The sequence below is a fragment of the Lepidochelys kempii genome, chromosome 12 (assembly GCF_965140265.1).
Source record: "Lepidochelys kempii isolate rLepKem1 chromosome 12, rLepKem1.hap2, whole genome shotgun sequence".
In the NCBI taxonomy this organism is placed as follows: domain Eukaryota; kingdom Metazoa; phylum Chordata; order Testudines; family Cheloniidae; genus Lepidochelys; species Lepidochelys kempii.
Genome location: NC_133267.1, coordinates 2924766 through 2941863, shown reverse-complemented (window position 1 = coordinate 2941863; position 17098 = coordinate 2924766). Strand labels below are relative to the sequence as shown.

The window sequence follows — 17098 nt, the reverse complement described above, 5'->3', positions numbered from 1 at the left end:
AGCAAGCCAGAAAGTGTCTGTGTTTATGCAAATTACCTAACTGATAGAGGAAGGAGAGAACTGCCTATAAATGGCAGCACAAAGGAGCTGCAAATAAAGGACATACCTGGTCAGCAAACAAACTACCTGAAACCAAAAGGATCAAATTATAACCCCCCAGAGGAAGGTGGAAAAAGAAGTCAAACCTAAGAATAAGAGAGGAACAGGTTAACCCTAAGTAGAAAAAAAATACTTTTTTGTGTGTATACACAGTGCTAAAATCTGAAGTCAAATACAAAAGGGATCTGCTTATATGCATAACACCCCTCCCTTTTAATTCACCAAAACCCAAAGTATATAATTATATTAAAAAGCCTATGCAAAGATTTCAAGAGGACATTAAATACACTGGCCTCAAAAACAAATTGTCTAAATAAAAGGCATGGTATAACAAGATATTTTTAATAAATTTGATGTTAATATTAAACATTGAGATAAATTTAATGTTAATAAGTACTCCTGTAATAATGTATAGCATGTATGATTTTTTGAAAAAACCTTTAAGGTCATATGGTAATGATGCTTCTCAGCTATTACCTGTGAATAAACTTAAAGCTTAGCACAACAGAAAAAACATTGCAAACCTGGTCTGCTGTATAAAAAGGGAAACTGAGGTACGCCATACACCACCTCATGAATTTAATGACTGAACAGTGGGATAATTTCCCCTAAACTGTTAAAGGCTAAAAACCATTAAACCTGGCTTGCCTATACAACAAAAACATAGGAAAGTATGGGGGTAATTCCTCTGTTTTGCCTGCAATCAGCAAGGATATTTGTAAAAGGAAGGGATATTTTAAGCAATAATCTGCCACCCCAAAAGGGGTAGAAAAATATTCTTTTTGTCTTTCAGAACTTGAAAAAAAGCTGGTACCAGCTAAAATGCAACCCAAAATACCATCATTCTACAGTTGTGACAAAAATTGTGTTTTGTGTTTTATGTTTTGCCTTGTGTTGTTTGCCTTGTTGCTAGCATTGTTGTGTATTGTGTTACAAAAAAAAACCTACTGCCTTAGGCAAAAAAAAGTTAATAAGCATTTTAACTGTATTTACAAAAACCAATGTTGCAGAAGGGCGAAGGTCAAGGAATGCCAGTCTGTTAATAGGGAAACATCCTCATGTAGCAGACACCATATTAGAAGGAATTGGTTTTGGAGCAGGAATTATAAATACTGTAGACCTAAAAATAAGTTAAGTTCCCTGTCACAACTGCAAGATAGCCCTCATTCACAAGCAGGCAATTACTACTGTGGAGTTGGTACAAATAGGACTGGGAAACCTAAAAGCAACATAAAATATGTAGCGGTGGCTAAACACCACCTCCTGGATGCTTTATAAACAACAAATAAAGTTAGAAAATAAAACTGCCTTGGCCATAGATGGTGCTAAGATGCAAATTCTTAGTTTAGCATCACTTGAACACAAAATGTTTTGGTAATATCAGAGAAAGTTAAGGTATTAAGGCATCTTTTAAAACAATGAAAAAGGTCCTTGTTCAATACCTACAAATATAAATAAATGCAATATGTTTCAGCATGGTTAAGCCTGATTTGTAATTAGGTAAAATTATTGTTAAAATTGCTCACCAACAGTCTGTAAAAACAGAAATATGGAAAGTGAGCCCACTCCCAAAACTGACCATGGGATCCTTTTGGCTACCCCAGGTTATGGGTCATTAGGCTGGGAAAGAGAAGAAATTATTGGACACCTGAGGGTATACGAAATGGAGCCCTCTCAAATGGGTATGCTTGTCCCTACCTGTCACCATAGAACCATGAAGCAAAAATACCTCATTGGGAACATGTGTGTTAAACAAACTAAAAAATGTAACGCGTGTTTTGTACAATGAACAATGTATATGTGTTACATCCTGGAAAACAGTATTTTGGAAAAATGCAAGTATCAGTCCATCCCCAGTGAATAAATGTAAACGTAATGCCAGTGTAAAAGCACAGAGCATTATCACCTCTACTCTGGTTAATTTCTCTGTTACACTTGGTCGGAACTGGCACAATCGAACTGATCACTTGTCGTTAAAAACAAAGGTGACTCAGTTTTTACAACAGACACAGAGGGATACAGGGAAGCGTGTCATTCAAATATTGCATGCAAATGGACACATGCTAGAAATTGCTAGGTCTAAAAAAAACCTAACAGCCTATCATTGGCACGACGTTTTTACAGGCTGGTCCCCGACTTCTAAGGGCATATTATCTATCATGTTCCACCCATTGCTAGTTGTGTTAACATTGTCCTGTGTTTGATTTCTAGGAATGTGTTGTATGTGCTGCTGAACAAAAAGAATGTTTGTTAAATTACAACCACAACCTCAAATGGCCTCTCAGTATATTGCTATGAAACAGTTGTATAAAATATGACCCACTCAAAAATCGTTCTTGAAGGGTCAAAAAAAATATATGTAGTAGTAAAATGTTATGTTTGTATTTTGTATAATTTAAAATGAAGAATAAAGAACAATAATGTAGCATGTATTAAATGTATTGGTGTATAATTTGACCATATCCTGCCAGCCACCCTTTCTAAAAGCAGAAAGGAATGGCCTAATGGGCCACTGGTAGAAATGCATGAGGCAGAATCTGTGTCTTAGCTGATTTCAAGGCAGTAACAGACCTTTTAGGGTAGCCACTTTGTTGTAGGGTTAGCAACTTAAAATAAGGAAAAGAATGAAATGATTGTTTTTCTTTTGCATTACAATTCAATGTTCCTGTTCAAATGTTCTGTGTAAATCAATTCTGTTTTGTGTGTGAATGAGGAATGAGTGTGTTAGAAAATAAGTATAAAGGCCATCAGCGAACCGAATGTTCTAGGAAAAAACCTAAGGACAAACGTAAGGGCTCCAGAAAATTGCAACATGCCCCTATTGAAATGTCAGAGAAGGGCAAATTAACAACTCTAAAAATAAAACAGGCACCTATCAATGGGGACATAATAGCTGTGATCAAAACCAGCCTGGAATAACTCCCTAAAAGACTTAATTAAAAAAAAAATTAAGCATAAAAAAAAAACAATTTAAAAAAACAAGCACTTGTCAAACAACAATTAATTACAGCATGACGGTGCAAAAATCATTGGTCCCAATGAAGGAACATCACTATATTAACAGGGTGCCTTGCCATGAAACTTTGGGTTCGTCCTGCCAAGACTTCCCCAGAGCATTGTGTCACAACCAAAAGAACCCGGCTCCTACCTACCCGCAATCAACCTAGCTGGCCACTAGATTGATCCAGACTCTGGACTGGTAACTATAACATTGACTGGCGGGACAGTGTGTGTGTGTAATTGAATGCATATGCTAATTGTTGTATCTTCAATAAATGCATCGTATTGCCTTTTCCCCTGAAAAAGATCCCAGGTGCTTCTTATGAGCATAACATGGGCTGCTCTGAGCTACACTCTGCACCTATGAGGCCACTCTGGCAGCTGTAAGTAGCCAGAGTGAAGAGGCACCCTGGCCACACTCTTTATGGTGGGAAAAGGGAAGTAGGTGGGAGGTATAGCACTGATGCACTGGCTCTGCTCCACCAGGGAGTCAGGAATTCCTGGCTAGCCAGGGAAGTGTCCCTCACCATTGCAATCAGAGCCATGCAAAGGGAATGGAGTGAGGCTGAGAGTCTGGCCCAAGAAATCCAGTTTTAGAGGAACTAGGTTTGAGATGGTGGGTGGATATCCAGGAGGAGATGTCAGAAATGCAGCTTGAGTTATGGAACTGGTGGGACAAGAGATATCAGGGCTGGACAGGAGTCCCTGACTCTGAAGCATGGTAGAATCCAGGGTGGCAGAGAGAGTATAGAGAAAGAAAAGGAAGGGGCTGAAAACAGAAACTTGAGGGACATCAACAGAAGACAAAGAGGGGAGGATGAGCAGCCATTAAGTGAGATGCTGAAGGAACAATCATCAAAATAGGAGTGAACCAGGAGAGAACAAAGAGTCAAGAGAGCCAAGAGAAGAAATAAAATGGAGGAGGGAGTGACTATTTAAGGAAGCAGATGAATTATAAAGGATTAATTTAAAGGCGTGCCCTTTTGATTTAACTAGAAGGTCATTTTTGACCCTGAAGGGGGTTGCTCCAGCAGCATGAAGGGTGCAGCAGCCACACTGAAAGGAACGGGAGTCTAGGAAGCAGGAGTAATCAGTATGCTCCCGAATTCTGGAGACAAAGGAAGTTAGGATGGTAGGTGATTGAGTTAAAGTGCAATATGAGCAAACATACATCAAGTCAAATCATAGAATATCAGGGTTGGAAGGGACCTCAGGAGGTCATCTAGTCCAACCCCCTGCTCAAAGCAGGACCAATCCCCAATTAAATCATCCTCTTTCTTCCCTTTTTTAAAGACGGGCACTACACTAGCCATTTTCCAGTCATCCAGGACCTCGCCCTATAGCCATGAGTTTTCAAAGATAATGGCCAATGGCTCTGCAAACACATCTGCCAACTCCTTTAGCACTCTCGGATGCAGCGCATCCGGCCCCGTGGACTTGTGCTCGTCCAGCTTTTCTAAATAGTCCTGAACCACTTCTTTCTCCTCAGAGGGCTGGTCACCTCCCCACCATGCTGTGCTGCCCGGTGCAGTAGTCTGGGAGCTGACCTTGTTCATGAAGACAGAGGTGAAAAAAGCATTAAGTACATTAGCTTTTTCCACATCCTCTATCACTAGGTTTCCCAACCCCCACTCCCCTCCTTCCCCCCGCATTCAGTAAGGGGCCCACACTTTCCCTGACCTTCTTGTTGCTGAATGACCTAGTCCACTTACGAAAGATGGCTGCCCACTTTAACCACCCCTTTCAACACATATTGTAGTTACATAGCCATGTACTGAAGGGAAGCAGGTGCAACTATGGGTCCCTCAAGACAGGAAGTATTTGATGCGAACTCTGTCAGCTCCATCCTAGGTACACCCTTAAAATGCCATTTCTTGCTAGAAGGCAAAAACACTCCCGTCTCTTGCAAAGACATACCATAACCAGTTTCGGGGAGGAAAAATGTGACTGCAAAACATTCTCACTTGGTCCCGAAAAAGGGCAGCCTACTTCCAAGCACAAAACTAACTACAAACCCTTTTATTTATTAATTTCTAGATACTATAGTCAACTATTTTGGATTAAAATTCATTTCTTACTTAATTTCACCATCCCCCCTCGATGTCAATTCACCAACTCAACACTTTCTCTGTAAAATAACAACCTAATTAAATTCTCCTTGCATATGCTCCCTCAGTTTAAACCTGCATCCCCCATTTCTGGCTTATCCAACAACCTGAACTAGATCATCCATCTTAATTTAATAAAATCTCTGCCAATGTAACTGCTTCAGTCACCTTTGCCTCATCTCTCGAGGCTACATAATCCCAGCTTTGTCATTCTCTCTCCATACATGACCTACTCCATCTCATTTATCACCTGTTGTGCTGTATGCTGAACTTGCTCCATGTTAACGACATCTCTTTTCAAATAACATGGTTCAGACAGGGCACTAAATGTGCACTAATAAGTGTTTATAGGGTGAAAGCACAATAACCGTGGATGACACAATATGCCCTTCTGATAAAAGCCAACAACTCATCAGCCTTCTTTCCTGTTGTTGCACGCTGGCCCAAGAATGTAAATGTTTATCAATAAACATAGTGGAGATCCTTTTCCTCAGAGGGTCTGATAATATGCTGCATCTCCCCAAACCCATAGCCTAGGGGAGAGGGGGAGCTTCCCCAGGGCTGCCAATAAGCTGCCCCCAGCCCAGTATCTCCAGAGTGCCCAGCATTACAGCTGCTGTGCCTCCTGCCGCAATACACCCCCTACACCAAGGTCTGCAGGGAGGGATGACTTGTGCTGATCCTATGTTGATCCTGAAGGGATTCACCGCCGGCTTCCTGTAGCTTATGTAAGGCCCCTATACACAACCAGAGTGGCCTACAGGGGCTGGAGAGGGTAGAAGAATCGGCCCTTAAATTTCATATTCCATCATTCAGCTCATTCATTCAGGCTGTGAAGAATATTCTTCTCTGAATCTGCACCTCTCCCCCTATATTAGTGCTATCTGCAAAATTAATGATCTTATAAATCAGTGTTTCTTTGGCTGAGGTTTATGGATTACCACAGCCCTTGCTGTGCTCGGAACAGGAAATACCACGATCATTTCCAATACGAGAGCACGGTAGATGTTGCTGTGCTTTGGTGTGAATCATTAATAACATATTAAAAGACTTCTGGTCCCAGGAACAGACCATGCTAGAGCCCGCTCTGCCACACTGGCAGCTGCCAGAACCTCACTGTCTATAGTTATCTGTATCAGAGGGGTGGCCATGTTAGTCTGGATCTTTAAAAGCGGCAAAGAGTCCTGTGGCACCTTATAGACTAACAGACGTATTGGAGCATAAGCTTTCGTGGGTGAATACCCACTTGGTCGGATGCATGCAATGAAAATTTCCAGAGGCAGGTATAAATATGCAAGCAAGAATCAGGCTAGGGATAACGAGGCTAGTTCAATCAGGGAGGATGAGGCCCTCTTCTAGCAGTTGAGGTGTGAACACCAAGTTATCTGGTTTCCCTTGCTGCAGGTCCAGTCCTTCAAATGCTTCAATCTCCTATTTCAATGGGGGTCGAAGCACTCAGCACATTGAAGGATCAGAAAATCTGTCACTTTCTCCATTGAATTAAGCCCACCAAAGTTTATGTTGCTCCAGAATTGGAAACTTGCCCATCTGACATCCAAGCAGTCTTGAGATGACACAATGACTCCGTTTGATAAGGTCTGAGCAGTCGCCTGTGTCATTACCCTGAAAACTAAGGATTTACGCTCCTCCATCTCCTAACCCCCCAGAACTACAGCTGAGGTACTGTGCACTTCCAATGGTGCAGGCCTTACAACTATTAGAAATCTAAGAATTTATGAGCTACCCCAGTCCCCCCTGACCAGACTATTTCCTGTACAATCCTCCCTGAAGCAGTTCTCCAGAATAAGCAATTATACTAAAAGCACTAGTACCCTTGAACCTCTCTGCATGAGGACAGGTATTGGTCTCAGAAGGGAGTTATCACATTGCAGAAGTCTGTGCAAACAGATTATTCTGACATCAAAAATACTGATTGGCCTGATCTTTAAGAAAGCCCCAGTTATTGCTGTAGCACCTTAGAGACTAACCAATTTATTTGAGCATAAGCTTTCGTGAGCTACAGCTCACGTCATCGGATGCATGCCGTGGAAACTGCAGCAGACTGTATATACACACAGAGAACATGTGGGGTGGGAGGAGGTATTGTTTCATGTTCTCTCTGTATATATAAAGTCTGCTGCAGTTTCCACGGTATGCATCCGATGAAGTGAGCTGTAGCTCACGAAAGCTCATGCTCAAATAAATTGGTTAGTCTCTAAGGTGCCACAGGTACTCCTTTTCTTTTTGTGAATACAGACTAACACGGCTGTTACTCTGAAACCAGTTATTGCTGGTTTACTGAGGACCAGTAACTTCCTGGTTTAGTTATGAGCAGAAAATGTAGGAGACCGGGGTCCTTGCTTACAGAAACTTTTCCCTCTCACAGAGCATTATATTTCACCATACGAATGCTGCACACAGTTGGGAGATAATGGAGTCTAAGTGGTTAGAGCAGGGGATAAGGAATCATGGGTTCTAGTCTTGGCTCTGACACTGGTTCCTGATGATGTGACCTTGGACAAATCTCTGTTCTTCTCAGTAGCTCCATCTGTAAAATGAGGATTTATACTCTACCTCACAGGGGTGCTGTGAGGATCAAAATTGTCCTAAGATGAAAGATGCTACAAAAATGCCAATTATTAATGAATAAGCCCAACTTACCTAATAGTTAAGATCACAGGCTCGGGGGCTCCGTTCACACTGAATTTAAACTCCTCTGTGAACTCCCCCAGGATGGTGGAACTGAAGGAGATCTGGATGGCTTGAAGTCCACCTGGCAGAATGATGCCTTCTTTGGGGTCAAAGGTAAAACAGGCGCCCAGTGCAGTAGATGGAGGGATCAAGTTAAAGAGGGCATCAATGGCTCCTTTGTTATACAGGATTGCCTGCAGCAGTAAAAGGGAAGGAATGGAAACATACAAGGAACCTTTACTTCTCATAGATTGAATTGATTTGTTTTCTAATTAAATGATTAACATCTGAAAAGGGGAGAAGTGATAAGACATTGCCTGTTGGAAGCCAAGGGAAATACAGTGAGCTAAATTCTGCACTCAATTAAAACTGCAATAATTCCAAATAAATCAAGAGAGTTATTCTGAATTTACACCACTGCAACTGAGAGCAGAATATCCTCCACTGTAACTGAATTTGCAGTACAAGATAGATACTGAACACAGATATCTGTGCTTTCAGAAAAGTCCCCAAGAGTAGCAAAGAACAGTCACATTGTTTCTGATGAAACATCATACAATCATATTGCTCCTGATGGTGCCAATCCAGCAACATGCTGAATGCATTTCACTCCTTCTGTAGCCAATAAGCTGAGGGCGCTTGGCACCTTGCAGACTTGGGTGGACTGGGTTATCACATTGATAATGCCCACTGTTGTTGTTTAGATCTGGGAGCATAAACCAGATTGCGAACAGAAAAAATATGACCTTGTCATGATGAGAGAGATAGATAGATAGACGCATTTTTCAGACATCCTTTCTTGGGAACTATTATTGTATTTATTAAATGGTTGTTTATCCCTCCTTTGAAAAGCACTTTGGGGTCCTCTGGTGAAAGCTTCTATAATACAGAAATGCAAAATATTATGAGTTCATTTTTATTAACCTACTTATCTTATTTTGCTGGACACCTTTATTTTTATGTGACGAGGGCACCTGCTGTTTATTGTACAAAGCCAAGTAGTACTCAGAAACCCAATTATTGCTAATTTCAGAAGTATCCAAAAGTACTGGGGTTCAATACAGACCCTTTTTTATTTTCCTTTATCTTGTTGGATCAGCTCTGTCTTAGCTAAACTACAAAGGCCAGTGAACAAGGAGGGCAAATATCGGCATGACCTGTTCCAAACAATTTTAATCTCATAAATATTCACAACCACAATCTAAGACTTTCGCAATTGTTTGTGACAAATTGTAAGCTTGGGGCTGGATTCTGTAAATTGCTGAGCACCCACAAATCCCATTGTCTCGAATAAGAGATGTAGGCCTCAGCTTCTCTCCAGATCATACCCTTTATACTAGTCAAAAAGTCCCCACTACTATCAACAAACACATTGTTTCACTGATTAAGTTTGCCTTAGGCAAAATTATAAATTTCTTCAGTGCTGCAGGGTGACTTCCTGCCATTTCCACAGACACATTTCACCTGTTTTACAATATCTCTCTCCCTTTTGTCCTTGTAGAATCTAGCAAAGAAATTGAGGGAGAAGCATGAAAATGTGCCTTGTTTTTTTAAATTCTGGTACTGCTGCAAAGAATAGTTGCACACCCTCCTATTCCTCATTGAGGAAAGAATAAAAATAATCATACACACTTTCATGTATTTTACTCCTTAGTTATACCAGGTCCTAATATAAGCTACCCCTAAGTTGAAGTTTACTCTCTGTGTAGCTGCCAAAAACAGCACTGACTAAGGGCAACATCTAGTTGTTTAAATTTTTCTCAAGTAAGGAAAATAATAAATTGATAGAGAGAGAAGCAATAAGGCATCAGCATTAAAAATGCACAGAGTACAAAATACTTCTGTTAAGAAACACCTTAAGCATGTCCTTCCCCGCCACAGTGGGGCTTTCAAAAATGTCCAACATGATGCATTACCTCATTTAATACCTCTTTAGGTTGCTGTGCTTTTCATTTTTGCTAATATTTGATGCCATTGCTAATATTTGCTTCACTTGCAGAAACTCTTAACTCTTTCAGATTTATTTCTAAAGTCCTCATTGCAAAGAGAGAAAGGGGTGGGAAGAGATTGATGGGCAGTGAACAGCATTCAGAGTCATTTGCAAGTGGTAATTTGCAGTCAATAGAATCATAGAATATCAGGGTTGGAAGGGACCCCAGAAGGTCATCTAGTCCAACCCCCTGCTCGAAGCAGGACCAATTCCCAGTTAAATCATCCCAGCCAGGGCTTTGTCAAGCCTGACCTTAAAAACCTCTAAGGAAGGAGATTCTACCACCTCCCTAGGTAACGCATTCCAGTGTTTCACCACCCTCTTAGTGAAAAAGTTTTTCCTAATATCCAATCTAAACCTCCCCCACTGCAACTTGAGACCATTACTCCTCGTTCTGTCATCTACTACCATTGAGAACAGTCTAGAGCCATCCTCTTTGGAACCCCCTTTCAGGTAGTTGAAAGCAGCTATCAAATCCCCCCTCATTCTTCTCTTCTGCAGGCTAAACAATCCCAGCTCCCTCAGCCTCTCCTCATAGCTCATGTGTTCCAGACCCCTAATCATTTTTGTTGCCCTTCGCTGGACTCTCTCCAATTTATCCACATCCTTCTTGAAGTGTGGGGCCCAAAACTGGACACAGTACTCCAGATGAGGCCTCACCAATGTCGAATAGAGGGGAACGATCACGTCCCTCGATCTGCTCGCTATGCCCCTACTTATACATCCCAAAATGCCATTGGCCTTCTTGGCAACAAGGGCACACTGCTGACTCATATCCAGCTTCTCGTCCACTGTCACCCCTAGGTCCTTTTCTGCAGAACTGCTGCCGAGCCATTCGGTCCCTAGTCTGTAGCGGTGCATTGGGTTCTTCCGTCCTAAGTGCAGGACCCTGCACTTATCCTTATTGAACCTCATCAGATTTCTTTTGGCCCAATCCTCCAATTTGTCTAGGTCCTTCTGTATCCTATCCCTCCCCTCCAGCATATCTACCACTCCTCCCAGTTTAGTATCATCCGCAAATTTGCTGAGAGTGCAATCCACAACATCCTCCAGATCATTTATGAAGATATTGAACAAAACCGGCCCCAGGACCGACCCTTGGGGCACTCCACTTGATACCGGCTGCCAACTAGACATGGAACCATTGATCACTACCCGTTGAGCCCGACAATCTAGCCAGCTTTCTACCCACCTTATAGTGCATTCATCCAGCCCATACTTCCTTAACTTGCTGACAAGAATACTGTGGGAGACCGTGTCAAAAGCTTTGCTAAAGTCAAGAAACAATACATCCACTGCTTTCCCTTCATCCACAGAACCAGTAATCTCATCATAAAAGGCGATTAGATTAGTCAGGCATGACCTTCCCTTGGTGAATCCATGCTGGCTGTTCCTGATCACTTTCCTCTCATAGAAAAGAAAATAGACGAGGTGGCATTTCCCTTAACCTCAGGAATCTGTAGGATGTACTGAATTGAGGGTTGTTTGAATGCTCCAGCTATTAGCCATGTCTATTGTACAAAACCTATGTCAGCATAGCCCTCAAGCATAGACACCATGTATGCTGACAGGAGGCATTCTTCTGCCGACATAGTACCACCATCTCCCCTAACAACATCAGCAATGCTGACAGAAGAACTCTTCTGTCAGCACCTTTGCATCTATACTGGGGGGTTTGCCGGCAGAACTACATCAGCTATGGGCATGGATTTTTACACCCTGATCAACAAAACTTTGTAGTGTAGACCTGGACACCGTGTCTTCTTAACAGCCATAGCACAAAGGTGCATTGCATTTAAGGCCTGAACCAAAGCCTACTGAAGTCACTGGAGTCTTTTTGCAGAGGAGTAGCTATGTCCTCATGCTATTTTAATGCATAAAGTGCTGCTCAAGCCACAAAACACATCAGACATAGGAACCCTGCACTAAGGATACTGCAAGGAGAAACGTGCACCCAGAAGTAGGCAGAGGTCACTTCTGGAAACATACACACCATTCACACCATGTAGATGAAACCCGGGGTTTGCTCATTCTGAGCTTGCACTGAGGACACCCAGCCACTCTCAAATCAAAATGACCCAGTTACCAAAAGCTCTGGGGTTCATGAGTCTCCATACTCTGTAGGATTACCTCACCTTTGGCTGTACAGTAAGCAGTCAGTACTCTATAGTCTACATGCCATGGGCCTATCAGCACTGCCCTATCTGCTTACCTCATAACTGTGTGTTGACCCAACAAAAACCTTTCCAATATCTAGCTGGTCGAAGCTGAAGAGGAGCTTGGGGCCCATCCCTTCCCCTTTGATGCGCAGGGGGAGCCGGGTCTCACGGCCTGTGAAGAAGATCCCATTTTCAATACACAAAACACAGGAATTGCCAGACTGGGTCAATCCTATCTAAGCCCAGTGTGACTCTGGCTGACTAGGCCATGCTAGAGTGTATTCAGGTCAATTCATTTCTGTAGATCAAAGTAATGGTTAGATGTATAAGTGTATATTCAGATGTTTAAACTTCATGAAAACTAGTGAAATGCTACTGGTATTGTTTTTGCTTATCTGTTCCTGTCACAATGGAATAGCAAACATTTACATGGTAAACACCCTTGTAACTAAGAAAAGGAGGACTTGTGGCACCTTAGAGACTAACAAATTTATTTGAGCATAAGCTTTCTTGAGCTACAGCTCACTTCATCAGATGCATTCCGTGGAAAATACAATGTGGAGATTTATACACACAGAGAACATGAAACAAAGGGTGTTACCATACACACTGTAATGAGAGTGATCAGGTAAGGTGAGCTATTACCAGCAGGATAGCGGAGCGGGGGAAGGGATACAATTGCAAACTGGATACAATTAACTTAGGCTTGAATAAAGACTGGGAATGGATGGGTCATTACACAAAGTAAAACTATTTCCCCCTGTTTATTCCCCACCACCACCACCACCACTGTTCCTCAGACGTTCTTGTCAACTGCTGGAAATGGCCCACCTAGATTATCACTCCAAAAGGTCCCATCCCTGTCCCCCCACTCTCCTGCTGGTAATAGGTCATCTTACCTGATCACTCTCGTTACAGTGTGTATGGTAACACCCATTGTTTCATGTTCTCTATGTATATAAATCTCCCCACTGTATTTTCCACTGAATGCATCTGATGAAGTGAGCTGTAGCTCACGAAAGCTCATGCTCAAATAAATTGGTTAGTCTTTAAGGTGCCACAAGTCCTCCTTTTCTTTTTGCGAATACAGACAGTTGCTAATAACCTTGTAACTAACTTACCCATCAAAGAAATCTTGTGAAAGGCTAATGAAGGACTTAAGGACTTTAACAGAAATGCTAATTTCACAGCAAGAGGTCATTATATATATAGTCAGAGGTCAAAGGTCTAAGTGCTTTCCTCACTAACCATCATTAAAGGAAAAGGCCATGTTAATAGAAACACTCTCAGCTTGCTTTCTGTGTGAAGAGACTATACATACGGATTCAAAGAAAGATCCTTTTTCTCTGGACTGTTTGGATTCTAACAGGACAGAATAACTGAACGAGAAAACAAAGATTCCCAGAATAATTCTAAGTAGCCCTGAAAGACTTTTGGGAAACTGGCAGTTTATTACATTACTTCCACCATTTGGAGTTACAAACTGTAATTTACCTATTGTTATATTTTACCTGCTTTAATCTCTCAGAAACTGTAATTCTTTTTTCTTAGCTAATAAATCTTTAGTTAGTTTACCATAGAATTGTCTGCCAGCATTGTCAAATCTTACTTGGACTCCATGCATGCTAGTGAATTGCCCTATAGCCATTTGAATTTGATGGGAATAATATGTGGGCACAGGCCCCATTACAGAATTGTGGGGGCCTGTGCACTATGGAAATTAGGTCCCCCATCTTCCCTAAACTAGACAATCAAGCACCCCTGTCCCATACAGGCCCCAGAATGCCCCTCTCTCTTCAACCCACACAGAGACCCCTGAAAGCCCCTCACACAACCCTGAATGCCCCTCTTGCTCCATGCACAGCCCCCTGAATGCCCCTCCTACCCCCCACTTCCCACTGAATGCCCCTCTTGCTCCACATACAGCCACTGAATCCTCCTCCCATTCCCTACAGTCCCTGGATCCCCTTCCCATCCCCCACAGCCCCTTGAATCCCGCTCCAACTCCCCACAGCCCCCTGGATAACCCCCTTCCATCCCCTACAGCCCCCTGAATCCCCCTCCCATCCCCCACAGCCCTTGGAATCCCCCTCCCAACCCACATATACACCATCAGCCCTCTACCAGCCCCACCTATCCTGACTGCCCTCACACACATCCCAGCAGCGCTGACATACATCCCGTTCACCCCAGCTCCCAATACTTTAATGCCACTGGCCACAGCCGCCACCATCCCCTGCTCACCCCCAACGTGCTGGCCCCCACCTCCATCCCCCCAACATTCTCCACTCCCTCCACCATCCCCCACTCACTCCCAACCCCTCACCCCATAGCCCACCTGCTGCTCACCCTTACCCCCGCACCCACCATCTCTGAGAGTTTCCTAAGCACTCACCGGCGCCCTCTGCCCCCAGCTCAGTGCTTTGCTCCCACCCCAGGCTCGGGTGGATCCTTCCAATCCTGGCCGGGCAGCTCCGTTCACTCCTGCAGCCTGCACTGCACTCACACGCCCTTGCACCCCTCAGGTTTGGCACAGCCACCCCTCCCTCCGTCGTGGAAGGGGCAGGGTGGGGAGGGGGGTGGGCCAAATTTGAGTGAGTGGTGTTGCACTCTGGTGCAAGGGGACACAGCGCTGTTCAGTTGTGGGGTATTTTCCTGGTTGTTGGGGGGTCCCCTGAGATGGAAGCCCTGTGCAAGTGCATAGAGGACACGTTGGTTAATCCAGGTTGGTGTGGGTGTAAGATTTATAGTGACCTTAAATGGTCACTTCCTTGCTTTTAAGTCCTTGGGTTTCATAAATGACACAATAGGCAAGGAGACTGTAGTCATTTAACAAATTTAACCTGGTTTTTAAATACAAATTTTTGTTTATGGAAAAACATATTTTGTGGTTTCTTTATAGCTTTCATTTTAGCTATTCTTTACAGTTCAGATAAGTGGGATGGACATAGCACTAGACTATTAAATTAAACGAGTGACTGGCACTAGACTCAGGAATCCAATGGAACTTTTCCATAATGAACTAAGAAGATCTAATTTAGAGCTCAGTCCGACAAGGGGTGCTAAAATAGGGCTTTACAATGGAAGCTGGTTGCAATCTTACCTGTGAAAAGGCTACTTCCTTTCCTTAATACCTCCTGATTTACCTCACAGGGTACAGAACCCTGATTTGTGCTGTGTTGAGCTAATGGAAAAGTGGAAGAAATCTCTGTACATACTCAGTCAAATCTGAAAGTGAATTTTAATTGGACTGTTCTCAGCTCTTCCATGTTTGTTTTCTACAAACACTCAGAGCTTAAGTTTACTAGCATGTATACCTAGAAAAGCTTATTCTGAGCTCAAATATTTGCCAAAAGCAAATTTCAAATGGCCTCTCTCCTTAACTGTCAAATTTGCAAGCTGTGCTGTATTGGCTAGTTATGCAGTCACCTGATCCAGAGACAGAAACGACACTGAGTAATGAGCCAAGGCCCCTGTGCAAGTGGACCTATGCAGAGTCCCACTCATATGGGTGCAGAGATTTGCCTGCATCATTCTTCTGCAAGATCAGGGCCCAATAAAGTAAGAACTGCAAAGATTCATAATGGGCTGCTTGCAAGCACTCTGTGCATTATTCACTGAGGAAAGTTGAGAACACATGAGAAATTTTTGAACTAGAATATGAAGCAAAATTCAATAAATAATTGATTAAAGATTATTATTTGCATTATAGTTACCCCTGGAGACCTCAGCCAAGATCAGAACCCCATTGTGACGGTCCCTGCCTTGAAGATCTTATAAGACAGGTTTCAGAGTAGCAGCCGTGTTAGTCTGTATTCACAAAAAGAAAAGGAGTACTTGTGGCACCTTAGAGACGAACAAATTTATTTGAGTGAGCTGTAGCTCACGAAAGCTTACGCTCAAATAAATTTGTTCGTCTCTAAGGTGCCACAAGTACTCCTTTTCTTTTTATAGTTAAGACAATGGAAGGTTTGTTATTGCCATTTTTCAGATGGACTGCTGGGGCACAGAAAGATTAAGTGACTTGCCTGAGCTCACACAGTGGGAAGCTGTGGAAGAACAAAGATCTCCCAAGTTCCAATCCAGTGCCTTAATGACAAGACCATCCCTCCTCTTAATCATTGCAATTACTTGCTGAGTTCTAGTTCTGCTATTACTGTCAGTCTAACTGGGTGGATTTCCCTCGCCTGTAAATATCTTGCATCATGCAGCAGCTTTCCTTCTTTCTCCTTTCCCTCTGCAATCTTCCCATTTATTAAGGCTCTTCCCTTAGTGCTATATTTTGTTCCAGATGTCAGCAAGGAAAAAGCCTCTTCCCTTTGCAGCATACTGGGGGACTCCAGTAGAAAGTTGAGTAATACTCCACTGGTGGTAGACCTAGAAGCCCAGGCTAAGGAGCAGAATGTTAAACATGGGTTCCTGGGCAAGGGCTTTTCAAACAAATCTTTCCTTCAGTAGGGCTGAGAAGTGAAGACCAACCCTTGCAGCTGGCAGCTGGGAAGACAGTTTGTTAACAGAAGCCCTCTTTAATTACTGGAGGTGATGTTTGCCAAGTAAATCATATGCAATTACTATGTAAATAAAAAGTACTTGCATGACATCTGTATCCTTTAGCTTAAAGCCTTATGGAAGTCAACAAATGACTGTGCACAGACCATAGATTGTACTATCCAGCAGCTCAACGGGAGTTTGGCTGCCAACAGATCAAGGGCCTGATGTTCCCCTCCATCTCAGAAACCCACAGGCAGGGAAATACTCCACTAGGAAACCCACAGTGTTCCATCTCCACAGCCTCCAGCTCAAGAGGAGTGCCTTACAGCAAGCTGAGCAGGACAGACATCAAGCCCCAGAGGAACTGCCCAGTTCCAGGAATGTTTCGTGCTGGTTTTAGACAGCAGAGTTTAATGGCTGTCTCCACAAGGGGTAACAGGCAGGGACAAAAAGAAAAGGAGTACTCACGAAAGCTTATGCTCTAATAAATTTATTAGTCTCTCAGGTGCCACAAGTCCTCCTTTTCTTTTTACGGATACAGACTAACATGGCTGCTACTC

General features: G+C 42.9%; 1 protein-coding gene across 1 annotated transcript in view; it reads right to left on the bottom strand.

The window, feature by feature from the left end:
• Window positions 1-17098, bottom strand: part of HYDIN (HYDIN axonemal central pair apparatus protein) — a 427037-nt gene that overhangs the window by 262724 nt on the left and 147215 nt on the right. Inside the window, exons 11-12 of the mRNA XM_073307159.1 lie at window positions 12101-12219; window positions 7869-8092 (exon numbers count right to left, since the gene is read on the bottom strand). Coding sequence (XP_073163260.1) covers window positions 7869-8092; window positions 12101-12219 — 343 coding nt within the window. The remainder of the gene's footprint in view (window positions 1-7868; window positions 8093-12100; window positions 12220-17098) is intronic.